This window comes from Lepidochelys kempii, chromosome 3, assembly GCF_965140265.1.
Source record: "Lepidochelys kempii isolate rLepKem1 chromosome 3, rLepKem1.hap2, whole genome shotgun sequence".
NCBI classification, from domain to species: Eukaryota; Metazoa; Chordata; order Testudines; family Cheloniidae; genus Lepidochelys; species Lepidochelys kempii.
Window position 1 is genome coordinate 113,240,418 of NC_133258.1, and position 27,820 is coordinate 113,268,237.

At 39.7% G+C, this 27,820-nt stretch overlaps 1 protein-coding gene across 2 annotated transcripts; it reads right to left on the bottom strand.

Annotated features, from left to right (window-relative positions):
• Positions 1 to 42: 42 nt before the first annotated feature.
• On the bottom strand, positions 43 to 27,248 carry PPIL4 (peptidylprolyl isomerase like 4). 2 transcript variants are annotated; one of them, XM_073337601.1, is made up of 13 exons: positions 27,006 to 27,248; positions 25,775 to 25,842; positions 25,625 to 25,689; positions 23,372 to 23,489; positions 22,420 to 22,562; positions 19,921 to 20,017; positions 17,751 to 17,867; positions 16,348 to 16,472; positions 15,661 to 15,728; positions 14,800 to 14,925; positions 13,637 to 13,733; positions 13,017 to 13,155; positions 43 to 472 (listed from the first exon to the last, which is right to left on the bottom strand). In XM_073337601.1, exons 1-13 carry the CDS (start codon positions 27,073 to 27,075, stop codon positions 233 to 235), a joined length of 1,473 nt encoding a protein of 490 aa, XP_073193702.1. In that variant the 5' UTR covers positions 27,076 to 27,248; the 3' UTR covers positions 43 to 232. The 2 variants fall into 2 exon arrangements, with proteins under 2 accessions (XP_073193702.1, XP_073193703.1); XM_073337602.1 differs by having other exon boundaries at positions 14,800 to 14,911; positions 15,662 to 15,728; positions 27,006 to 27,246.
• Positions 27,249 to 27,820: the final 572 nt, after the last annotated feature.

Genomic DNA, 27,820 nt, shown 5'->3' on the forward strand with positions numbered 1-27,820 from the left:
TGCAACTTTTAGCCCTGTAGTGAAATAGCAAAGAAATACACATAAAATACAAAACCCTTTATTGAGAGAGTCACCCAGAGCCAAGCAGTATTCTACGCTATCAAAGGTTACACATGTACACTGGGCATTCCTGGAACTGAAAGGTCAAGAAGCACCGGCAAACACAACTGTGCTCTGGTACCTGCACAGTTGTCTCCAATGCATTATACAAATATAAAGAGAGAAGGGGAGATCATCTGTATCTGGACCGCTCCTTATCTTTGGATTTCTTAGGACTTCTGCTTCGGTCTCTCTTTTTATCACGCTCTCTTTCCCAAAGCTCTCCTCGGTATTTGTCTTTAGATTTGCTGGAACTGTAGTGGCTGTCTCTGTCCCGAGACTGGCTGCGACTGCGACTTTGATGTCGGTCTCTCTTTTCACTCTTTCTTTTCTCTCTACAGCATTCTTCTTCTTCATATTGTCGGTCAGAGTCCTGTCAAGGAAGTTTGGTGACATGCAGGTATAGGTGAAGGGGTAAAAATATTAAACGGTATAAAACAGAACAAGAAAGTAGGTAAGACCCGCTCTCTGGCTTTCTAAAGCTTGTACTACTAGTAAGCAATTCAAATGCATAAGGTGAAGCATTTAATGTGAAATAAACATGTAGCTAAATAAACTACAGCAACACCAAGAAGTGCTACCTCTAAGGCAATGGTATTCAATTACATTTTCTTGGCGGGGGGGCGGGGGCAGGTCGTGCAGAAAAGGCAATGTCCAAATCTTGGGGGGGGGGGGGGCCAAATGGCTCTTCAGGTGTTTGCACTTTAGTGAAACCATGTCAATTCTTCACCCAGCTGGCAGGGATTGGCTACCTATGGCGTATGCGCCAAAGATGGCACATTGGTTGATTTTGTTAATAGCATGCAGACTGCTAGTCCAATCAGGGGCATGCTTTGGGATGCACTTCCGTTTGCCTTCTGCTTACAGTCATGCCAGGTATAGGTGTGGTCTGTTTATCTGAATTTCAAATCGATCGAACATCATGATTATCTGAATAAGCAATGTGTTCCCCCACGCTCATTCGGGTAATCAGGATTTTCAGTCCAATGGTGGCGAGAGGAAGGGGGAGTAGCTGCAGAAGACACGAGCCTCCTTATTACTGCATGTGCCGGGGGGGAGCTGGGAGAAACCCAAAGGAACAGGGGACGACTTCCCTAGAGCCTGTCCCATCCCCACCTCCCCCTGCCTACATCCAGCTCAGGACTCCTCTGTAAGAGGACTCCTGCTACCTGGCTTCCCATCTAGCCAAGGGCAGCCCTGCTACTCAGCTCTAGCTCCACCCAGGCTCCCACCAGCTCTGACCAAGGATGGTCCTGCTACTCAGCTCTGGCTGTGGCCTGGGCTCCCAGCAGATCTAGCCCCTGTATTCTGTTCCTGGTCTCAGCTTCAACTTCTTTGCATGCCTTCACACCCAGGCCAGCGCATGTTGGCTTGGAGGATGCATTGCAGCCATGGAGTGAAAGGGGCTGCCTGGCAGGGGAGCTGCCCATGAGGCAATGTCCAAATCTCCACACAGCTCCAGCCTGTGTCAGCATGGGGACACTACAGCCAGGACCAGCAGGGGAGCCTGTGGCCAGAGCTCCCAGAGAGCCCAGGTTGGAGCTGGAGCCAGGTAGTAGAGCTCCCTGCATGGAGCAGGACAGAACAGCTGACACCCAGCCCATCAAATGGAAGGCCTCTGTGGCCAGATTCGGTCTGTGGGCTAGTAAATGACCAACACTGCTCTAAGGCCTTCTATCTTCCATTAGCTGAAAGAAGAATAGCAGATAGTGGTTAGTTCTTGTGATTAAGGTCATGAACCAAAGCAAGTGGTAACTTGGTAATAATGGTCGGGGTTCAGCTCCGGAGCTTTTGTTTGGCCTGTTATCACAATTGGAGTTATTTGCAAAATTCAGATCTGGGTTTGGATTTTGATTATTCTGACAATGGAGGTGTCTGGATCCAGGCTTTTGGTTCAGGCCCATCTCTATTTTGTATCAGCACAACACTGATTATGCAAAGCTCTATAATGTTAAGTAGTTAAACTAGGGAAATTTCAGACACTACAAGTCATCAGAGAACAACTGCTATTTGAAAGCTCATAAGTAACATGATTCAAAATGCCATTTGGCATTAGAACTGAGCAGCCTGCGGCACTTACCTACAAGCTCAACACATCAAAGCTTTTGTCAGAAGCGTTCAAGAATTTGCATTTTGGGAAGATCATTAAGAAACTGATTTGGCACTGAAATATCTGCCAAATGAAGACAACAGGCCCTTTAACATATCATTTCTGGAATGATTAAGACGATGGAGGCCACATCATTTCAAACCCCAAGCTTTTCCGTAAGATGTTCTGGTTGCTTTCATTTAAAAAAAAATAGACTCTTTACTGTTTGCACAATCATTAAACTACCCAGAAGTGAGATTTCTTTTATTTCAAGATCTGAAAAGGACGATTTACCCTTTTTTCCTTCAGCTCCTTCCCCTCCCAACACACATGCATACACTTCCTAAGAGGTTTTGTGAAAGTCCATATTCTAACCCCATTTTGTGTACTCTTCAAGCCAGTGTTGTAGCTTGCGTGGGAACAAAGGATACTTCACCAATATGCAAATATCAGAAAAAAACCACACAATGTAGTCATTGCCAAAGAGAAAGAAACGTGCTTAACATTTGTTCATAGTTATAAACTATCCCTTACCATAAAGGCAGGTATAAATTTGCCTTTTAAATAAAGGACATATACCCAGTCCACATGTACTACAGGTATAAAGATCAACATTTATAATCAATAGTACATTGATCAAACAGGTGTTTATATGGACACCACAACAAACAGGTTGGCTTGTATTCTCAAACCTATTAACTTTAGTGTATCAAAACACAATAGTCACATGTTTACCAAAGCTCACCTGGCCTAAAGCACAGTTAATTTCACTGACCAACAGCACCAATGCCTGTGTTCATTTACAATTTAAATACTAATTTAATGTAACTCATGCAGCTGTGTGTGTAAACCAGGTCTTAGATTCAAGGTAAGTCCCCAAGCATGCCCTCAATGAACTCCCACTGGACCTCAGTGGCCAAGTTTCTAGACTTAAATCCACAACTTTAAATGGAAACCTTTTCTGACAAAAGAAATCCAAAAACTGCAGCACTTCCTTCAAAATAACTCCACAAGTGTAAGGGAACAGAGAGAAACCCTTCATCTTTTAAGTTGTGGTTGTAAACAATAAAACTGAGATTACATGAATCCAAGAGAAAAACCTATATAATTATTAAGTGATTATATAGGTCACAGCCATTGAGTCCATAACCTATGTGAAAGATACTTCCAGGCTGCCCTCACACAAACACAGCAACTGCTGCAGAGGGAGATCAGGCTACACAATCTAAAGCAGTCTGAAAAATGTGAGCGTGACAGCATGCTCTTTATTTAAATAGTATGCGCTGCTACAAAAGATTAATTTGTTTGGGGATCACAGAGCATCTTCACCTCTCTGCCTCAGTTTCTCTACCTTTAAAATGGGGGTAATACCTAGCCTCACAAGAGTGTTATAAGGATTAGTTAATGTTTCTTTCCACAGCTATCTGGCCATGTGCCCTGCACCATAGGCTGCTGGAGGTAAGGGTAGCATGGCATGAGCTATCCCAGCTTTATGCCACTTGAAGATCTCTCTCACACTAAAGTGTGGAACAGATGGAGTAAACTGGGACAGGGAGCCTGGGGAGGAGAAAGAGGAAAAACAGATCAGATGAGGAGCTTGGGTAGTAGGAGGGGAAGTTTTGGACAGGATGGAGATGGAGACTGGGACAAGAAGCTAAATGGTGGGGTGGGAGAGTCAGGACTGGAACAGAGACAAAGTGGAGCAAAAGGGGTCAGGAAAGGCAGAGGAAGAAGGGTATAGAACCACTTGAGAAGATTCTCCTACAGAACCTGGAATTGTTCCGAGTCTCTACTGTCGTCATATAGCTGTGAAATTCACTGCCAACGTCTCTCTCCTTTCCCCTTTAGTGACTAGTCAACATAATATTAACTTTGGGTGTAGTTTTGTACATGTAAATTTCCTAGAACATTCTGAAGACTGCAAAGTCAAGCACTCAAAAGTTAGGAAATGACAGAATTAAGGTTGCCACCTTAATTCAGCAATGATGCCCATATGTGTTATGACATGGTCTTTAGTGACAGGATCACATATATGATTCCCCCCCAACCCCCCCAGGATCCCTGCTTTATTTAATGAACAGAATGGATCCGCGCTGGGGATGAATCAGGGATCTATGATTCTATGAGTAGTGAAGGCTGTTCGTAGGACCCCTGCCTTATTTGTTGCAGAAGATGGGTGTGTAGTTACTGAGGCATGGGACTGCAGGAAGAGAAAAGAGTCTCATGGTTTAACCAACAGAATGCAACCCTGGGAAATAAAATGTTATAGTGTATGTGGTGGAGGCAATAGGTAGATGAGCCAAATGATCCAAGTAGGATCATGTGTCATGAGAGTTAAAAGGAGAAGCAAGATAGCATGGAATGTTTCCCCCTTTAACCTGTATAGTTGAAGAATCCACCATACATTTCAAAAGCTTTTTATTAAATCCACGCGCAGTTTACGTGCGTGGCAGGGATATGCCCTTTATACAGTTATGCAAGAATTGCTGACATGGTAATTGGTCATGATAATAAATCAGAATCAAAACTTTATAGAAGGAAGAGTACAAGAGCTGGATTCAAAAACCTACAGAAATGTAAAATCTACCTTGCTAGTAATCATTTTATAATCAAATTCATTTTGGAGATACAATAACTTCAATATTTGATATATCACTATGAACTCTTGTAGCTGTTTGCCATCTTTATCATGATGTTAATAAAATTATATTAACTGAAAACTTACCTCAGACTGTTAATTATCTTTCTGTAGAATAGTTATGTCAGCACTATGTATAAAAACAACATCTCTCCCTTATTTTATGAAGGATAGCTGTACAAGTATTTTTATTAATACAAATGAAGAACACTACGTTGACAGTGTGGTTGAGTTTTTTACCACACCAAAAATGTAAAAATAAAATAAAAACCTAAAACCCAACCCCAAGCAGAATTTTTAACCTGAAAGGGGAGAAGCACCAGAGACTCCATGAAGGCAAGTAAGGACTTAAATAGTGCGATCAATTTTAAATGAAAGGCTGTCAGATACTACAGTGATAGAAAGCAGTATAAAACCTGAAGACAGACAGACAGACAAAGTTAAGGAAAAATAATCAGACACCTGCCTCCTGCAACAATCGTAATCACATAACACGACCCTACATTATTCAGTGGTCATCTGTTCAGGTGAATAAAGCCATCTTAAATACAATCCACAAATGGCAAACTTCTTAGATCCCCTGATTAAAGTTTCTTTCATAAGCAGCTTGGAATTGGGTAGGCAGGGTAGGAGACAAAAGTTTCTTGTTGCACAGATTAAGGCCAGAAAGGACCTTTACATCATCTCATCTATGACCTGCTGTATAATACAAGCCATAGAATTTAAATAAACTTTTCTGCAGAGAGTCTGAGGTATGTGCTCAACATGGAGTTCATACCAATTACCTTAAAATTAAGAGTGATCACTCTATTGACTGAGCTAGCCATGGCACCTTAAAGAGGAAGTAACAATGACCCTGATCCAATTCAGATAAAAAGAAAAGGAGTACTAGTGGCACCTTAGAGACTAACCAATTTATTTGAGCATAAGCTTTCGTGAGCTACAGCTCACTTCATCAGATGCATTCAGTGGATCACTGTATTTTCCACTGAATGCATCCGATGATCCACTGAATGCATTCATCAGATGCATTCAGTGGAAAATACAGTGATCCACTGAATGCATCTGATGAAGTGAGCTGTAGCTCACGAAAGCTTATGCTCAAATAAATTGGTTAGTCTCTAAGGTGCCACTAGTACTCCTTTTCTTTTTGCGAATACAGACTAACACGGCTGCTACTCTGAAACCAATTCAAATAAATAAATAGCCTTCAGACCTGGAGTCACATTCTACTGTTGTGCTATGAGCTTTTGTTGATCTTAGCTATCCTTTTCCATACTTTTTCCCCGCTTAAGTGTAATCTTATCTTTGAATACAGAGGGCTAACATTTGCATTTTCTGACAAAACTACTATGCATCTCTACAGGATCTCTCTGTTCCTTTAAGTAATTAATTTACAACCTTAACTCCACTTTATCTAAGTTTTTAACCTTAGAATAATATATATGGTTGCATTCAGTCATAATTTTGTAGTATTTTCTATAATGTTTGTTTAGTTGACTGAGAACAGTAAATCTCATGAAAGATATTGTGAGAGCCAACAGTAGTATTTTTACAGTCAAGTATGTTAATTAACTTTTACTACCCTAGGGTTTTCTGCATTGCACATCACTGTCATGAGTGACAAGAGAGGGTTATGTCTATGATCCTGTTTAACTTCTCAAGGAGAAACAGCAAAGAGATTTTTCTAACAGCAAGTTGGAAATTAAGTTAAAATGTGCAGTCAACATACATCTGATTTAGAATCAAACGTTCTGGTTTTAAGTGGACAGTACTGAATGGGGAGTTGGTAAGGGGTAATCCAACTACAGTACTTGGGTTGTATTTACCTATTCTTAGAGCAAAGGGAATTGTAAATTGTTGAATTAATTTTAAGTGCAAAGGAAAATGTTAATCCCAGAAGATGCTAATTTAAATTGGCTGTATAATGAAAAGGCAGCATGGAGGCTGTTGTACTTTTCTTTTCCTGATAAAATTATGATTCATGAAATTTAAGAAACCGGCTATATCTGCCCTATCAGCTATAAGAGAATTTAACGTAGTAATAGAATATCAGAAATTAAGAGAAAGAAAAGGCCCATTAGGTCATTTAGACTCTCTCTCTATGCCACCATAAACCAGTCACTCTAAATGTCTGAAGTGGAGGGATATTTACACTCATACTATACAGAAATTAGCATAGTTAAGCAAGAATTTATCAGATACTTGCTTATTCCCTGTAATTGAAAGTCAGGTGTTTAAGGCTCTGATTAAAGGGTGCAGAATTTTGAAAAAAATTCATTCAAGTTATAACATTGCATCAGCTGCTTTAAGATTCTTCAGTTTGATGCTAGTTACCATTGTGGCATTTTAGAAGTTGCTTAACTAGAGGGAAGCTATGATTCTTATGTTTCCAGAAAAATAACAGCTTGCCTCAACACCACTTATCATTCCTATGGGGGATCAGACCAACAGGCTAGTTAGAAAAAAAATTATTATATAATTACATCTGTAAATGCTTATTCTGCTACATTCAATCCTAGTCTATGGATCCAACGATTTCTGCTATTCTATCACTGCTACTCAGCAAAGTAGTCTGACTGGTGGTTAAACATTTATCATTTTTTTCTGCTGTAAATTTGTCTTATTTTTGGGTGCAATGATAATAAAATGAAGAAGGCTAAAGAGAACATCTTATTTACTGAATTTTGAGACTAAATTCAGACGGAATGTGGTAGTTTCAAGGTGCCTAGGAAGAAACCAACTGGGCATTGTGGGCAAAGAAATAAATAGACAGGTACACACGTAGGTGACAGCCATGTGATATTGTATTTTCACCACCCTCTGTGCACTAACCCAGATCTATGGGAATTACTACAAACAGAATCTGAGGCGCTCTTAACTTCCACTTTTTTATTGTATTTGAATTGGCTACAAGCAAAGTGTTTCCTTCTCCTCCCAATCTCCCATCTATTGAATTTCCCTCCATCTTTCCCAAAAATTAACTGGCCTGAAGCCCTGGACAAGCAACATTTAGTCCTGGAGGACAGATCAAAGTTTAAGATCCGACATCCTGAAAACCAGCAGGGCTAGAAGTTTACTCCACACCCAGGAGATACCCAGCTTTCCAATAAGACATGCAGCATTTCTATTCTGGGAGACCCAGAAATATCAGACTTTTAAAATTACAACATTACTGACGAGGAAAAAGCTTTTTGGGGGGGGGGGCGGTGGGTAATTTTTTTTATTGGGTTCTAAGAACATATTGACTAATTTTCCTCTCCCTTTGATACCTGTATAAGATGAACCTATAGTCTAAAGAGAACCTGGCTTTATAAAAGGAAGATCTGAAAAGGGATACAATTTTAAAAAAACTTTTTAAAATCGTTCTTTTGTAAAAATGACAGATTACATGATGCCATGGGGGGGTGGGGGCGGCAAATATTGTATTGCTTCAAGTTTAGGATTACTTTTAGAACCTGAAAGCGGTTTTACCTCTCATGAGTCGGGTAACCATCTCAAACTCATGCTGACCAAACCTTTATATTTCACCAGCCATTGTACATAGTCCCTATATTTTCTTCTCTTATTTACCATTGGTGATTCATGTGTACATTACATATTACACAAACTGTACAGTAAGTGATGGCACGATACAAAGATTGGTACTAGCATGAGTTTGTTACATCTTAAAGAATAGCTATTTTAACATGATTATCAATTACTTGTACTGTATTTCTATAGCACCTAGGAGCCCTAGTCATGGGCCAGTGTGCTCTTGTGCTAGGTTCTGTACAAAAAGGTTGTCCCAACTCCAGAAACCTCACAAGCTAAGTCTAAAATCAAGAGGCAACAGATGTATACAGAGTACAAGGAAACAAGAATGTACTGGTCTGCATGACAGGCAATACTCTCAGCACACCAACAGCCTAACTGTTGTCAAGTTTTTTGTAGGCCTCAGGGCAAAGGAGAATTTTAAGGAGAGACCTGAAGACTGATAACAAGGTAGCTTTGCAGATATTCATGCAGAGCGGCTCACAAACGAGAGAGGCAGCATAGGGACAAGCATGAGGGTGTTTATTTGAAAATTTAACAAGTGTGCAATGGAGGTGGCATCGTGGGCCAATCAGAGGTGGGAGTTGACATCTCCACTGTGAAGGAGAGATGACAGGTAGGGTGGGGACAGGCTGTGATGAATCTTGAAAGTGAAGACAAGCAGCTTATGTTTGATGCCATAGATAAGGAGTCAGAGGAGGGATGCAAAGAGAGGGCTATGTGAGTGTGACAGAATATGCAAATAATCTTTTCAGCAGCATTCTGAATGGACATGAGAAAGGCAAGATTGCATTTGTTAAAGCCAGAGAAAAGGCTATTGCCCAATCAACACGTGAGATGATTGGAGCCTGGATGAGAGTTTCAGCTGTGTGGATGGAAAAGGAAAGGCCATATTTTAATAATCTTATCCATGTGTAAAATCTGTATCTTAACATTTTAAAGATTTTAATCTATTTTATTTGTCTTTTCCCTTTAATTCTTTCTCAGCATGTAAAAACATGTATTGGCACAGAGAAAGATAAATCTTTTAGGAACCTCACAGTTACTAAAATGATAATGGATTTTAAGATCCAGAGTCTTGTGACATAGCAGAGCTACAAACATATGTCACACAGCATTGGAAAGGGAGGGGGGAAGGTTCCTAATATGCAGATAGAATAAATCCCTCATTGGCTAACTCCTTTTAGTTATCTCATGTTGGATTTTAGGCCTGTCATTGGTCCAGCATTAAATATTGCTCATCCTATTTCTTTGACCAGTGAAATGTTGGGGTGGAGGAATTCCACACTGGGTTGCAGCAGGAGGTTTAGAAAGGGAAGAGGAAATAGGAGAAGGGAATCTGTGGCAGTTTATTTATTTTGAAATGGCACTTATCTGCAAGCTCCTTAGAGGTTTGGAGTATTAGAAGCAGTCTAGCTTTAGGGGCATTACTTGGCAAAGGACAGGTGAAGCACCTGAAGGATCATGCAAATTGCTATTTATCACACATGATTCCACCACCAGAGAAACACCACAAATTTGCAAACTCATCTCACCATAGCAGAGATATCACAGGCATTTATATCAACAGAACAGCAAACAAATGAGATTGCCTTTTCCAATTGGCAACTTAAGATCAAACTTAGCTGTCAATATTTTTATTAAACTATTACAGCTATATAACAGAACAAAGTCCAACAGAAAGAGTAGCTGACTCACTAATCTAACACTTGCTAGCAACCATAAAAATCAACACATGGCTCACTATGCTCATAAACCGTGAGAAATTATAAACACATGGGAAAGTCAGTAAGGTCTTAAATAAATGTCAACAGAAGTCCACTGGACAAGAACTACACTCCTCCCACAGATTCACTGACTGATAAGAAATCAAGGAAATCGACACCGAGAGCAGAGGAAACTGGAAAGGAAGGAAGTCATAAATGAAAATAAAGTTCCCAAACAATAAGTACAGGTATTATCGAGAGCACCCTGCCAGCTCCTATTCAGATCCCTTCTCTCTGCCAGTGAGCCCACCTGCTCAAGACCCACATCCTGCTACTTACTGAAAGAAAACCACAATACCCTTACAGCCCTACCCTCTGGAATCAAGACACACAGTGGAAGAGTCAAAAATAATGTTTAAACCTGAAGTAGACTGAAGAGTCAGAAAACAAGAGTATGAAGAAGGATGAGTCAAAACACACTGAAGGAAAAAGAAAAAAAAAAAAAAAAAGACCACCACCAGAGAGCAGAAAAACATCTTAGCATCATGGAAACTACTCAGAGCACAAAAATACTCTTCAGATCATTATAGCTGATAGCGCCACCCAGAGTCAAGGTTGCTTACTATTATACGACTTTGTTTTCAGTTGATTAAAACTTCAACCATTCAGTTTCAAAATTTCCATACCGGGTGTCTACTTCAGGCTAAACTTTTAAATTAGGAAATTACATTTCAAACAAACAAAACAAAAACAAAAAACCCCCACTTTGTTAAAGGAACATTAAGCACTCAAGAGTTGGAAATGCCAGAATTAAGGCTGCTCTTGCCAGACACCAATATAGTAGTGATGAACACCACAGAAGCACCCAAGAGAAATTAATAATTTTGTATTCAGTGTAGGTTTGGATGGTATGCAGTAAAAAAGGTCGGGGACCATACAATGGCTGTAGAGTATAAAAAAATATTGAATAATCACCTGTTTATTGAATGAGTTAGGGATCCTCTGGGAAGAATAGCGTGTGATCACGTAATTAAAAAAAGGAGTACTTGTGGCACCTTAGAGACTAACATTTATGTGAGCATAAGCTTTCGTGAGCTACAGCTCACTTCATCGGATGCATTTGTTAGTCTCTGAGGTGCCACAAGTATGTCTTTTCTTTTTGCGAATACAGACTAACGCAACTGCTACTCTGAAACATGTAATTAAAGACTTTCACAGTGCACATGCACAAGGAAGCTGCATTAAGTTTGCACAGGAAACCTTTCTGGCATGTCCTAACTTTTGAGTGCTTGGCTTTCCAAGTTTCATGTTCTTTTAAGGTAGATTTTTTTTATATATAATTCCATAATGAAGTGAGGCCTTAATGTAGGACAATTCTATTTGAAATTATCTGCTCTTACAGAAAAATAGAACACATGCAGATAAACTTAGATTTTTAGGGGTCAATTCTGCATTTTGTAAAAAAAAAAAAGGAACAAATGGGAAAAAGGGGTAGAAAAGCAGAGCTATTTGAACTCTATAGAACATGTCTGAATGCTATGGAGACAACACAACTTACCTAGTGTATTATTCTGTTTGGCATGACATGTTTGTATGTGAAAGAGGAGGAGTTTCCACACTCTCTTAGCCTATATCTATGCCCATAATGGGAACCTGTTTAGATGTTGTCTCCCCCATGCATCACAGTCTCTCCATTGCAGGATGGATTTCCTAGACATTTCTTTACCTTGTTTCAGAAGAGGAACTACATTTTTTTTTAAATTGGTCACACTGTGCTGATTTATCTTCTCAAACTACAGTCTCCAAACAGCTTAGCCAATATGCCACCGATATGAGCGGGAAATAGGATACATTTACTAACACTTCTCATAGTCTATTTGTGGCCGATGTAATCGCACCTTACATATAGGTCAGCTGTTCTAAATACCACATCAATATGTAGTGCAGCATTGTACGGTTAGGATAGGTTGCCTGTCAGTGAAGTGAATGTCTCTTTTTAGCCACGGTATACCTCAGCAGACAGAACAGAACACAAAATGCCTTTGACCTAAAGAAAAGCAGCAGGGAAAATTACAAACATCAGCGGAACTGTATTGCTACCGCCAATAGTGGAAACAGTAGTGTAGACAAGTGCAGGTGTTTTTACTACCACGTGATTAGATGACATGATAGTAAAAATGCCTGTGCCCTGTCTGCACTAAGGGTTCAATGGTTAATACCAACAAGGCGCATGAAATCTGCCATGTGCCAGGCAACGGAGCTTTTTAAAAGGAATTGTCAATCAGCTGTGTTCTTTCATACATGGTGTTAAAGAATGCTAAAACGACCAACTTAATAAATTCTACTTGGATTACATTAAATGAAGATCAATAGTATCTTAAGAATAAAAACAGATGGGTGCAGGGAGCGGGGCCACTACTGACAATCATTGTCAGCAACTGATCGTTTTCACAGTGTCAACAAAGCCATCATTCTCCAGTATTACTAATCTACACAATACAAACACAGATTTCACATTTATACTTCTGAGTCAGCTGAAAGACAAGTAAAACCATTAAGAGGCTGTTTTCTGACTGCACGTTAGAGGAAGCTCCTGTGCACAATTCCAGGAAGTACATGAAAAATACATTGCACTCATGAAATATGATTAAGCTTCACTCATCTGTGATGGGAAATATGTGAAAAACAGACCCGTGTTGAAACGCCTACTTTTGTGAAGTCTGTGCTACCTTTTCAGGACATTTCAGCAGAAGGTCAATTATGTACACCTAGCTTTAGAAGTTCAAGAATATCTTGGGCAGCCACTTTCTACACTGCAACAAGTCCTTCATTCATTGCACGTTCGCATGCAAGGTCCCCAGTCGAACCCATTTCCTTTTAGCAGTTATGAGGAGACATGGCCGTAAGGTGACAGAATTAAATAGTCAGTGAAAAGGTGGCAGTTCAGTACCTTGGATTTTTTGGTCTTCTTGTCATCCTCTTCATCGTCTGAATGGCGGTGCTTTTTCTTCTTGTGTTTTTTACCTGAGTGTAGGTGACTTGCTCTAGCCTCCTCTATCTCCTCATCCAGCACAAGGTCATACTTTGCGCTACATCAGTTGATTAAGGGCAGACTTGATACCAATCATTGGTCAATTCAGAATATAAAAGCTCAAACCAAGCAAAACCACGCTTTATCATGGGCATAACATTGAGACAGTCAGTATTTTGTGCAAAACAAAAATCATGTATAATGAAAAATTAAAAGAGTAAGGCTGATTGAAATCTGCTCTGGGAAACAAAACATCCTGCCTCTCCACTGCTTTGCAGTAGGGTAGTTATTTACAACCGGGAGAAGTGGGTGTAAAATAAACACATTCTGATTTGACCGTGTGTTATTCACACAAAATAGCAAATTGAAAAATAAATCTGTAATTCGAGAACTGATGCCACATAGTTATGTTAAGCAGCAGTTAAACGTCTGCCCAACAAAAGCTTAGAGATTTAGAAGCTGTTTTCACAACATCTAGTTGCAAGTCCACTACATTATAGGCCAATATACCACACAGATTATTCAACTGTTAAGGATACTCTTGATTTAGCTTTACTTTCTCCTTCAAAGTTAATTTGGAAGGTTTATCACATTCCTTTTCATACTCTTTGAAGTCATCCTTGGTATACTTCCCACCTGTTCATACAAAAACAAACTGGGCTTTCATCTCCATCTTAAAAATCAAAGACATAGGAGTATAGCACATTTCAGGATACAATTGTCATCATTACTGTAATCATATTTACAGATGTGCACAGTAACAAACTCCAGGAATGGTCTTATAGTGTGCATGACCCAGAGCAAAAGAGGGAGGATCAGGCCATGATTTCCCTTCTGTCTCTAGTCCTTCTGCTGAGAAGACCTAGCTAGGTAATTGTTTCCTCCCACCTCATGCCTATTGGATGCAGAGCTTGGATAGGATCACAAGGCACCAAGTGGCAATTGTTCTGTTTGTGCTTGAAGCTGGTCCTGCAGCTCTCTGCTTACAGCTCTGTTGGCATTTCTGTTACTCCCCCCTATTTTCAAAATGAAAACAATGAAACTTTGCTCTGTGCTAAAACTTAGAGGAAGGGAGGGAATCACACTACAAAATTATACACTTTTTAGTATAAATTTTGAAAAACATTTTTCACCGGTTAACATTTTGAAGAGGCCTATTGGATTTTATTTTCCATATTTCTGTTTTGAAGTTTTGAAAACTAGTTAACAGTACTGTCAGTTATGTGCTGCCACCTTATGGTGAAGGCTAATACTGCAACAGAAGTATTAAATACCTTGATATTCAATTTGTCTTGTAAATGTAGTCCTTCATGAAGTGAATGGCAAACAAAAAGGCAGAATATGCTGATTACTGCAATTTTATGTTAATAAATAATATCCAAAATTATCCCTTTAAAGCTTGAGATTAATATAAAACAATACCAATAGTTGACTTTTACTGGCAAAAAATACACTTGGCAACATGACAGCCACCAATAAACCCCTTGTCCTCTAATATGTAGTAAACAGGTAGAGACCTAGACTTAGTAGCCTTTGCTCATGCAGCCAGGAATACCAAGCTGTGGCCATTATACTGCCGAAAGGAGTTGATTAACCTTGTAACAGAGATGCTTGTCCTATACAACAACTCTAGTTTAGGAGAGCAATATTTAATAATTTAAGGTTTGAAGTTGGTACAGAATCAAAAGGACGACAAAACTACCTTTTCCTCTCCATTTAATCTTTGCAACAGATTGGCTAAAATCCACATGTATTCTCCGGTCATCTATCAGCACGTTATCCATTTTGAAGTAGGCTTTCTCACAATCTTCCTCCTTTTGCAGTGTTTCCAGAAGATTTAAGTCAAGATTAATTAACAAATCATACACAAATATTCTTATGAAGTCAGCATTTAAATCTAAAGTGAATTGCTCTTGGCATAGAGATTCCTAATGAATATGCCACAACTGAGTAAATACGTATTTCATTTTCTAAAATGGATTAAATCACAACACTCATCACACTTCTAAAATTTTTAAAAATAAATATAATAATTTTACTATTTGCCTTAATGTAAGCATTTCATCTTTGAGATTAGATAAATCTATGCCATGTGTATTATGTTTGGAATAATACATTTAGACGCAATTACAACAGACAATGGCTTTATTAAAAATCCTAAACTCTCTGGCAGGCTAAAGATAAGTGTTCTGGCATACTCTTGAATTTCACTGATAACTTTCTCACAGAATGACAGTAGAGTGATAACAGCCAACCAATAAAACACAAGCTATAAATTTTATATCATGAGAACAACTCTTACAGTCTGATCATATTCCAATTGACTTCAAAAGGGACTGAAGTACATATTTAAACAGTTTGCTAAATAGGGATGAACTTATATATATGCTTAAATGTTTTCCTGAACCGAGGACTACATCCTTTGTAGGCTGCAGTCAATAGATGAGAATATTAACCAACACACTTGAGCAGATCACCTGTTCATTCCATCCAGCACAGAGCTGCGTTTGTGAGGAGAGAGATAACCCAAGCATATTATTACACTGCTTTTATAAGCAACCTACCTTTTCAAATTCAATGAAAGCATAACAAAGAGATTCACCCGTCTTCCAGTCTCTAATCACTTCACAGCTGAAAAAATAGCATGAGATTAAAGTGTCAATGCCTTCTGGTTTGAAAATAGCTGACGACTATCACTGTTTGAAAGGGACTTTAACAGGTTAGAAATTTTAACCTGTGTTATAATGCCTTTGAGGCTTGATCCTCAACCGTAACTCACATAAGTAACCTCTACTCACACTGGTAGCCTCAGTGACTTCAAACAGCTGAAGTGGATTTAAATAGGACTACTCATGTGAGCAATCGTTGAGATTTGTACGGGTTTTAAAATTAGTCCTAAAATTAGTAAAACGAAAGCTTCTTGAATCAGATTCTATTTTCCATCATTAATGCTCTGATTTTTTTTTACATTTTACTAAGCTAGGACAAAAATTTGTTAGTTTAACTTTTGGGATTGCAATTAATGCTGAGGAATGTTTAAGAAAGAGCCATGTAACAGGCTGGCAGTATTTCTCTGAAACACCCCAACTTGTCAACAATTGTCCCACTACTATACCCAGATACAAGGGTGGTCAAAGTGGGTCTCCAAAGAGAGTGAGCGCACGCAGAGCAGTAGAACCTAGGGAGACTGCTTAAACTGAACTTGGTTCTCTTTTTGGTGTTTTTTTTATAACTATTCTGTAAAAGTTACCTTTTAATGGGCCCAAATCGTGAAAATATTATCTCCAGGTCTTCATCTGTGGTCACAGGATTCAGTTTACAGACAAACAGCACATTTTCTGGTGGTTTGATATCTGCATCTGGTAAATCTCCCACCTGCAGCACACAGAAAAGGAAAGGCTTTTCAATTTGTTCTAGACAGAGCTTCCTGAATTTCATGGCGCTATGTTCTGTTGGGAAAGGAGGGGAGGGGACGGGACGACAAATATTCTTTTCCTCGTGACTCGATCAGTGGAAACCTGGGGAAATACCTATAGTCACTCAGAGGACTCAGAGGAGAACATTATTTTCCCCAAAAAGTATGGTTAGTGGTTAAAACAGGTGACTAGAAATGTGCAGTGTTCTACTGCCAGTGACTGCATGATTAATATTCTCTGCTTTAGTTTCCCCATCAGTAAAATCAGGATAATACTTCTCTCTCTTGCAGGAATGCTGAGGCTTAAATTTGTTCGTAAAAAGCTTTTTTTACGTTCTTTAGATGAAAGATGCTATGCCAGAGTACCATTAGAGTTTAGTTGGTATTAGTCAAATTTGGGTGGATGAATAATACAAAGTTGACAGACAAAACAATGCGTAATGATTTGTCACATACATTCATACAATGAAAGGACTCACTGCTGCCATTTTAAAAATAAGAATGGAACTGGGTCTTTTCCTCATTAATATTCCTAAAGAAGGTGAACTGAACCTCCTCTAAAGTCTGGCACCAGCCATATTAAATTCTAGTTCACTGCAATTCCACGAGGACTCCAGAAGCTACAACCATATAGTACCATTAAGTCAAACATCCCAAGGGCAGAAAGCAGGGAGAAAAAATTAACTATTAGTGGGTTCTTGCTTATTATCTAACAGCAGGCAGCTATTCTGTTGTAATTCTGTGAATGGGAACCAACACTATATTCCTGTGTATTCCCAATGCCAATATGTGAATTTGGGGAGAAATTATTTCATGGTAACTCAGCCATCCAATACATACAAACTTCCAGTACCAAGAAAGAAACACACAGCAGGGATAACAGTTCCATGCAGGACTGACCAGCTTTTATAATTTTACAAGCATCTCTAGCAAGTTCTTACAAACCCCCTATAAGACCAATTCTAGTCCTGGGTTTGGAACAGAGATGGTACAGGTGTTCCTGGGAAATCTCCTCCTACAAATGGATGAAGATCAAGTGTCCATGTTCACTCTTTTAGCTCTACCAGCAGCCTGATACCATGCACCCTAGTCCATGAGACCAACATTTCTGATATGCAACTCAAGGCAAGCACTTGTCTTAAGCATTCACTCACCCAAACATAATGTAGAGCATATATACACAAAGAAATTACATTTGACAAGACCAAAAAACCCCAAAACACAAAACTGATGTTTACCATTTCCAAAAGAATGGCCTGAGTTTTTGCTTCTTTCTCTGCCTGAATTTCTTCCACTTCATCAACAGACTTTCCTTTGAAGTCATCAATTTCTTCATCTGCTCTTATTCTGCCACTCTGAGAAATTGGAAAAAAAAATAGCATTTTAATACTGACCCATGGGTAAGCCTTTATTTTTCTTAATACTAAAACTCTACCTCAGTCTGGGATTGTGTGTGTTGTGAAACTAAGACTATCCCTGAACCATTAGGCTAAGATCATTCATTCTGGTCAGACAGACAACTAAGCAGCCTACACATGGTAATGAGCTTCTATCACAGTCAACCTGGGCTAGATTCAATTAGACAATATGGAGTCTTTCACCTCTATTATACCAAATGTATCCCCAACATACCTGCCAGCTTGTTTCTATTTAGGGGAGTACCCCCCCTTTTTTTTTAAATATTTCTTTATTGAAATGAGTATACAAGTAGTATTGAAGATTTCAGCCTCATCTAGCAGGACTTCAATTTAACAGAATACAATTACAGGAACTGTATATTTTATACTATTGTATTTAGTCAAGTATTCCAAACAAAAACATTCCTACAACAAAATATTGGCCATTTTAAATTCTCTTCCAACAAGTTCTCTTATTTCAAAACATTTCACTAGAGCTAACTGGTGTATCCCTGTTTTTCCTCTGCAAGTGTCTGATAATAAAACTTTCAAGTGTTTGTCTAACATACACTGCGCTATCAAGCTCCATATGCAGTGTTTAGACTTGTGGATATATTAGACAAATTTTGGTATACCCTCTATTCTAATTAAGTTCCTATACCAAACTCATCACTAAGGTATCTGTTAAAACTTTTTTTAAAACATGTAACTTCTCTAGTCAATTTATTGTTTGAAACATTGCTCCCAGACAAAAGATATTTCCTTTCAGCAGCTCCAATAACTGCAAGGTAAGAAAACATAATAAACTGAATTGTTCTGCAAATCCCTTCTGCCTAGAATACAAACAAAACAAATCAGCGTGTCTGCTTGTATGTGAAATAATACTTTCCAGTTTAACAATAATTTCCTTTTGTGTGGAAATGCTGATAATGTTTCTTATTGAAAAAAAGGGAATAAAAGGATAAACTTCATTTTATACTGTAAAAAGAAAATAAGTTAGCAGTGATTTTTTTGATTCTTCCAGAAGAATGTATCAAGGAAACAATGCCAGAGCTGGGCATTTCAGACGACAGGTTCATTACTATTAAAATAACATTACAGCTTTTCTCTTTGTAGTGTGAATTATAAAGTAAGTCTTTGCATCCCATCCCACTATACATAGTCACAACCGGAAACACCCTGATCTTTTTTTTGTTCTCTTCTTCAAAATTGTAATAGTTATTTGCTTTGTAACCATAGAGGTCACTTCAAGTACAACTGTGCTGTGAAGGTCCATCTAGACTAGTATGCTGTGTTCCGACAGCGGCCAATGCCAGGTCCCAGTGGATAAGGAATGAACAGAACAGGCAATCATCAAGTGATCCAACAGAGGCAGGGACACCATCTCTGCCCATCAGCCACTGATGGACCTATCCTCCATGAACTTATCTAGTTCTTTTTTGAACCCTGTTATAGTCTTGGCCTTCACAACATCCTCCTCTAGCAAGGAGTTCCAAAAGTTAACTGTGTGTTGTATGAAGAAATACTTCCTTTTGTTTGCTTTAAATCTGCTGCCTATTAATTTCATTTGGTTACCCCTAGTTTTGTGTTATGAGGAGTAAATAACACTTCCTTATTTACTTTCTCCATACCAGTCATGATTTTATAGACCTCTAACATATCTCCTCTTAGTCATCTCTTTTCCAAGCTGAAAAGTCCCAGTCTTATTAATCTCTCCTCATATGGAAGCCATTCCATACCCCTGATAATTTTTGTTGCCCTTTTCTGAACCTTTTCCAATTCCTATATATAGATCTTCAGAAATCTTCCTCCACTCAAGAAATGTGTAATTGCATATTGGCAGCTCTTATTTTGCTAAACACTTCCTTGCATGTTTAACTTTAAGCACGAGTAGTCTATTTGACTTAAATGGACCATTCACGTGCTTTGCTGAATGTGGGCCATAGGGGAAACTAGTTAGCACATTTATTCATTTTCAACACCTTCCCAAGAAGCTGTTGGCAGTACTTACATCTAGTTGTTCCTTGCTGGGCTCTGGGGAGCAGTCAGGTATTATTAAACCGGAGGGGTCATCAAATGGATCATCTAATATCACTGTATGATTTATCCTAATGGGAAATTTAAAAAAAGTCAAGTCAAGTCCAGTACAAGAGTCAGCATTTTAATTGGTTTAAAACTAGCTTACTTTGATTCCATGTTCATCAATTAATGTTAGGGATACTAGCAGAGATTATATCCTACTACAGGGCTAGACAAATACTTTGTATAACTACATACTAAATTCTACGTACTCATATATAACGATTAATAAAGCCAGTTCAGATGTGCACACAGGCTGCTAGGATACAAGGAATAAACCAAGTATTTTTATTAATAAACAATTTTTTTTTAATGTACTTGTTTATTCCTTGACCAACATTTAATCTAGTTTACGAGTAAAGTCTTCATTTCAACCTCTTGCCCTCTTAACTCCCCACTTAGTGCATCCTACAGTTAATTTTGGCTACATGGAATCAAAACAAAAATACAGCTGAACTGTCCGAAAGTGGTACACAGATTAATATAGAAGAAACAGATCACCACAGACACCTTCACAGATCCAGTAACCAATCCAAACACACCAAGAAATCTGTTATCTACAAACAGACACTCAGATACCACAGAATATGCTCCAAGGAGAAAGTCTGGGATATTCATCTTAACACACTTAAGACCACCTTCAACAAGTAAGGGTAGTCCACTACAGAAGTAGATCACATCATGGAACAAGTCACCCCAATTCCTCGAGAGAACCTGCTTCAATATGGAAATAATGCCTCCTCTGTCTGCACACCTCTAATTGTCACCAACAACCCACACTGGAATCCATATGGGAGGCAGGGGTATCAAACAATTACAACCTATACACTATGGGAACCATATCCTGAAGTAAATCTTTCCTGAACTGCCCCCCTCTTCTGGCCTTCAAACAACCCCATCCCAACCTCACCATCAGAAGCAAGCTCCCCACAGACCAAAATACATCAACTAAAAGCAACAGAGCCTGCTAGATGAGCACATACAAAAATCTGTAGGTATATCTGAACTGCAATAATGATCAACATCCCCCAACAACGCACCTTTCAAGATCCGTTGGTCCTTACACATGCCTGTCAACATGCGCTGTACCTCATCCAGCGCACTAAATGCCCCATCACTACATTCCCAAAAAGTTATAAAAAGACAAAACACACCCTATCGCTTCTGTGTGTGTGAACATTTTTCACAATGAGATCACTCTATATCTGACCACTCAGTTCTCATCCTCAAAGGAAACCTGCATAACACTTTCAGTAGACAAGACTGGGAGCTTAAATTTATAGACACTAAAAATCATGGACTGAATACAGAAACTAGATTTATGGTTTATTACAATAATCTATAACCCACTAGCCTCCTCCCCCAGCTTTTTCTTCCTCTCCTTTTTCCCTCTATGATTAGAGAGGTGTTAACAGGCCACTTCACCTTGAATGATCCCTTGAAATATGTGCTACCTACTTATGCTGCACAATCTGTTCCACCTTGTACTTAGTTTTGACACTGAGTACATGTCCCAGACCTGAAGATCTGTGTGTAAGCTTGTCTCTCACCAATAGAAGTTGTTCCAGTAAAAGAAATTACCTCACCCACCTAGTCTCTCTCATATCCTGGGACTAACACACCTACAACACCGCATACACAGATGAACAACATTATAAACATTATTTTGGATGGTCTGGACAACATCCATCCCATCTATGGACCCAATCCTGCAAATTCCCAATGTTGCTATGTGCAGATGCAGGGTCCATCTGAGCTTACAGGTCTGGGGCCTACAGCTTCTCTTTCAGTTGATAAGACAGCATGATCTAGTCAATGCATCTTCCTCTAAAGTCATTTAGTAAGTCCCCCATAACATATAATTACACAATATTTTACCAGTAATAATGGAACGAAGAAACATACTAGATACTTTAACAAGTGTCCTGACATTGCCATATTAACTCTATTTACAGAAAGATCAATGAGCCAGTTCTTACAAAAATCACAACACACCCTCTGTAAGAGGGCAGATTCCATTCCCACCCTCTGATACCCACAAACCTCTCTGACTCTCCAGTAAGTAGCACCTCCATATTATTTATTTATATTCCTGCCACCAACCCCAATACAGTCCTGTGCAGCTAAGTATTAACAGTGGTTTCTTGCCCCTTCCTGCAGGGCCAGAGAGGCACAGAGATCTCCCTTCTTAGAATTCCAGAATAGACAGGGTTCAATTAACCTAATCTTCTGTCCCTTCCTTCCTGTGTCACCCTCAGCTGGTGTCTAACTGGTTCATCAGTCTCGAGACTGATCAGCTAATTAGCCACATACTCCCCAGTTGGCCTTCTCCATAGAAACTAATTTGCGCCTAAGTGATCTGAGGGCTGGCTAATAAGTTAGCCTCCAGCACTTTGTCACCACTAAGCTACGAAGTTAAACCTAGTCATACCTGATGTCTTGATAAGGAACAAATTCCTTGTCAACGAAGGTCTCGTTAATTTTCTTTAATACATCCATGCCTTCTGTTACTTCTCCAAACACTGTGTGCACACCATCAAGGTAATCTAGATTTTCCCCTGTAGTAATAAGAAACTACAAGGACAAGATGAAAAAACCTGTTTACAAGTAAACTGTAAAATTTTTAGAATCTCCATATAATTTTGGGCCTGACACCGTGCCCACTGAAGTAAGTGGGAGTTTTACCATTGACTTCAATGGGAGAGGACAGGAACAGACCTTCAAGCAGCGTAAACTGATGTAGCTCCATTGGCTTTAATGGAACTATGACAGTTTACACCAGCTGAGCATCTAGCCCTCCACCGTTAATTTAGAACAGACCATATGGTTAACCAACACAATAATGAATGACAATTGCAACCCAGGGTTTACAATCAAATTGGAAAAGTCTTGCTCATTGCTATATTTAGCTGGACACAGCTCTAGCTAGGAGGAACTGACAGATTTGTCCAGGAGCACAGGAGCAGATTTTAAAAAATAAATTTTTTTTGAAGTATATGTAGGGAATACTACACATTAGGCCAGGTTAACCGCCACACTGTCCCTTTCAGTCCTCTTCTACCTAAACAACGTTATTGTTAATGATTATTTTATCAGCCTAGCACCTTTGAGCAGCTCTACAATAATGAGCCAATAAGTGCACCTGATGATGAAGAAAACATGTTATTAAGGTAGGATTTCAGCTTCCAAGTTAGAGAGTTTATTATAACCAGGAAGCTCTAGAATCATTTGAAAAAAATATGAATACCTCATCAATATCCTTTTAACAATAAGGAACAGCAATTGTGTGTTATTTTCATTGTTATGCACATTTTTTAAACTGTGGAGTTTCCCTCTTTGCTATTCCAGAGTTATAGCAAAGCCTCTCAACACTGTGTGCTGACCTGAGATCCATGTTGATCATTGCCATTGTTCACCATTGACACGGTTCCCTTTTTCTTGTGCTTAATTCTTGGCACTTTTTCTGCCTCAAAAAATCTAGCTTGATCACCATAGAGTTTACTGAAAATATATACAATAAATATGTTATGAGCCAGCAAGATTAAAAAATGCTGACAGTGAAACAAGCGTTATACAACAGTGAACAAGACAAAATAATTTACAAAAATATGTTATAATAAGAATGCTCAAAGAAAATGATCACTTTACACTATACATTTATACTGTGACTATAGGATTACCCAGCCACCCCCCATAATGCAGATAATGTTAACAGCTCTTTCCCTGCAGACATTCTACAGAATTAGGGGGTTTTAAGCATATTAGAAAATATTTTCTGACATCTCTGGTAGATACTAGCATGTAATTTGCTACAAGCTACTGTCAAAATGTACTTTCAGTACAGTGTGCAAGGAATTAAAAGCATAATTCACTTTATCAAATATAAATGGCACTTGTGCATCAAATTCTCCTTATAAAACAAAGTAAAAGCAATTAAATAGCTTGTTCATAGACTAAAATTCATCATCTGAACAGAAAAAGCTGCAAACTTCATTTTACACATTCGCTTTCAAGGCATACAGGACTCGATGCAGTGATTTTAAGTGTCAATGTCTGATCTTGATCTCACATTGTTCTCCCCCAGGTGAGAGATCTGGCTTACACATAAAGTTATGATTTTAAACTGATTATGATTTTAAACTCTTAAATCCATTTCAACATGGCTTATATCAGTTTACATTGCACCAAGAACTGAAACCCCCACATTTCAAGGCATACAGGACTCGATGCAGTGATTTTAAGTGTCAATGTCTGATCTTGATCTCACATTGTTCTCCCCCAGGTGAGAGATCTGGCTTACACATAAAGTTATGATTTTAAACTGATTATGATTTTAAACTCTTAAATCCATTTCAACATGGCTTATATCAGTTTACATTGCACCAAGAACTGAAACCCCCACATTTCAGTCCTGTTCAGCAATAAAAAAAGATAACATCCTCAGAATGGATCTGTATTCTCAGAGGCGAACAGTAGAACAGAAGAGGGAAGCAAGTCAGCCTGCCACTCTTTTAGAAGATTCTACTTTTGACAGAGCACATCAAAGAGCCAGGCAGGGAAAGAAAAATCAGTGTATAATATGAAAAAGTGCAACGGAAGAGAAGATCCCAGGAATGACTGGTAACAGACCAGAATAATAATACACCAGAACTCTGGATTGTCAAAAGTTTTAAACCACTTACAGGGACACAGTTTGGTCCCCATCTACCCTATAGCGTGGGTAAAAGTTTGTAACCAGGTCTCCCTAACTCCATTGTAGCATAACATAGCATAGAACAGATGCAAATTTATTTGGTGTACTTCCTTAAAGGTCTGTATTACGGAGGTCTGGAGTAGCATTAGCCAGTTTGCAAGTCTATTGGCTGCAGATAGTTACATGAGAAGTATTCATCAACTATGCGGTAAATACAGGGTTTTTTCCCCCTGCAACTTGAACTTGATTTTCCCTCTAGAAAATCAGTTTCAAAGGAAAAATGATCTGGAAGATTATGCAGTCAGCCAGAATTCTATCTTACCTGTCTGCATGTTTCTTCAGGTGCATCACTATAGAAAACTGATTTTTATAAGAAACTTAATTTTCTTCCTAACACCAATTTTAATGCGTCCCTCTTAAAAAACTCTCAAACTCAAGACTCTCCAATTATCTATTTCCAAAAAGCACACTTCATGTATTTAATGTAGTTAAAATGTGAACCCAAGCAACAGTTTTATTGACTTGGAAAGGGAGCTCGGGGAGTGGACACATGAATACAGGAATTTTTACTATAGTCGCCTGCTTCCTCTCCATCACAAGCAAAATGTAAGTGCAGTAAATCATAGTTCTCAGCACTACAGTAGAAAAATGTGTTTACTTCCACAGAGCAGCTATGTAGGACACATAGCACAGCAGCCTAACGTACAGTCACCTGCTCACAATTACACCCATTATTGATTTGATTTAGAACAGAAGCAGCACGCTGTCCCAAAAAAAACCTAAGTGTCTAGGATCAAAAGATAGCATGAGGAATGACAAGATGTATGAGCCAAAAGAAGCTCTCATCTCCCAACAACGATTCAGTAGGACATTCAGCAAGTGCAAACTGGGTCAACTATACTCCCAAATTAGGCCTATTTCATTTTATGTAGGTTTTACTCACCAAAAGATGGACTCCCCTCCACGGCCAGTCCCCAGGGGGTCACCAGTTTGTATAATAAAATCCCTCTGTAACAATGCAAGATACACAAGGTATTAGTCTACTTATGGATGTAGACAAAGAAGGAAATAAAAATCTATTATAAACACTCACCTGTACATTGTGAATGAGGCAGTAGTTGTAGTACTTGATTTTGCAAAGCTTCAGAAAGTTCTGACAAGCTGCAAGAAATTATATTGAAATTTACTAAAAAAACCTGTTAATGTGATTTGCACATGGATCTTTTCTTTTTGGCTGTACTGGGACTTTATTAACCTTGATTCTAAAGCCTTCCGCACACGTATGGAAAAGATTAAATACTATGCATTTTCCCTTCTTAAATCCCACATCCAGCAATATTTAGAATCCTAAATATGAACAGTTGTATAACAAAGATCAGCACACATTCTACCCTCCTTGGCCTTCCCCAATTAATGTCTACCAAGGAAAAAGTCAATGTTGGTTTTTCAATTTAAAAACTATTACACTTACTGAATATTTTAGAGACTTAAAAATAAGATGTATAGTGTCTGTAGTAGAAGAAAATGAGTTCCCAACCAAAATTGTTGTTTATAATTAGAAAAAAAACAACAGAGTAATAAATTTCCACATCCCCCTGAAATTAAATGTGGAAACTAAGGCCCTCATCCTGCAAGTACACACATTTAACTTACCAGAGTAAGCATCTTTTATCCTAACGTCCTTACACCCACCCAAACACAGAATCAAGGTCCTAATTTGGTATAGCGAATGTAATCTCCAACACGCATTTTTTCAACTAAAAAAAATAAATAAATATCCGTGCACACTTTATGAGAACTGCAAACCAGAAAAGGGCAGGATTACTGCAAGCCCCCAACAAGGGGTTCCTTAAGAGTGTTAAGTATCAAAGGGGGTAGCTGTGTTAGTCTGTATCCACAAAAACAAGGAGTCCGGTAGCACCTTAAAGACTAACAGATTTATTTAGGCATAAGGTTTCGTGGGTAAAAAACCCACTTCTTCAGATGCATGGAGTGTTTGAGTCAAGTCAAGTGCAATCAACCCCTCATTTTCATTCTGTGACCGTATCGCCCCGGAGAGCTGAAGCACAGTCAGCATCACACATGATCTGCTCCGTGACCCTACTGGCGCCCTGCTTTTGAACTCACCCACGCCCCACTCCCACCCCTAGGAGTCGCCCCCCGCAGCACCGCGCCATTAGCGTTATCCTAAACTCTGTGGCCTCCGCCCTCCTCAGTTGAAGGAGCGGGACGTTTGCACTGGGTGGGTCTGCCCCCAACGCGCCCCCATCCGCCCCCCCCCCCCGCTGCAACTCCCCAGCGCCCCCCCCCCCGCCGCCCCTCACCTCTGGGCCTCTCCTCCGTGTACAGGTCGACCACCAGGTCGCCCACCGTGGTCTCCAGCAGCACAGCCATGGCCGCCGCGCCCCGGAACCACAACAACGCGGCGCCAGGCCCCGCAGCGCGTCCCTCCCGCGGCTGCCTCCGGGAGACTCAGGGCGGAGAGGCAGCAACTTTCGGCTCTGCAGCTATGGAGCGCGCCCGCGCAAGCTGAGCGTGCTCAGTGACACCTATTGAAGCCGCCGCCCGCCTCACCCTCTGCCCTCACTTGGGCGGGCGGTGTGACGCAACAACAAAAGGGAGCAGGGTGGGCGGAGCGGAGGGGCGGGGCACTGTCCGCACAGGGGGGTGAGGGTAGGCAAGGCGCATGCGCTGCGCTGCGCTGATTGCCAGTGGCAGGGGGAGTGCGCGTGCGTGTGGGCGCGCTGAGTCTGCCTGCAGGGGTTATGGGATTGGGGCTGTGAGGGGTGGGAGCTGTTTCGCTTCATGCAGCCGGCTACAAAGGTGGATGGAGCCGCTGAGGGAGGCGGGGTTCTGTGAGGTGTTTTACACAGACAGCCGTACTTGCTTGTGTTAAAAGCGTCCCTTGTCAAAGTGTGTCTGCCTAAAACCTCCGGGCCCTTCACTGATTTGTCTCAGCAGCGGCTGGTGGGGGCCTGACGTGGGGCTACCTTGTTCTTCTCCTCCACTGGCAGCGTGTGGTTTCGCACCTTTAAATCACGGACTTTTAAAAATGTTATTTTTCATTATCATTAGCACTGCTCTGCTTTATCTTTGCTAATGCTATGGGGTGGGGGCTATCGTTGTGCTATTTAATATT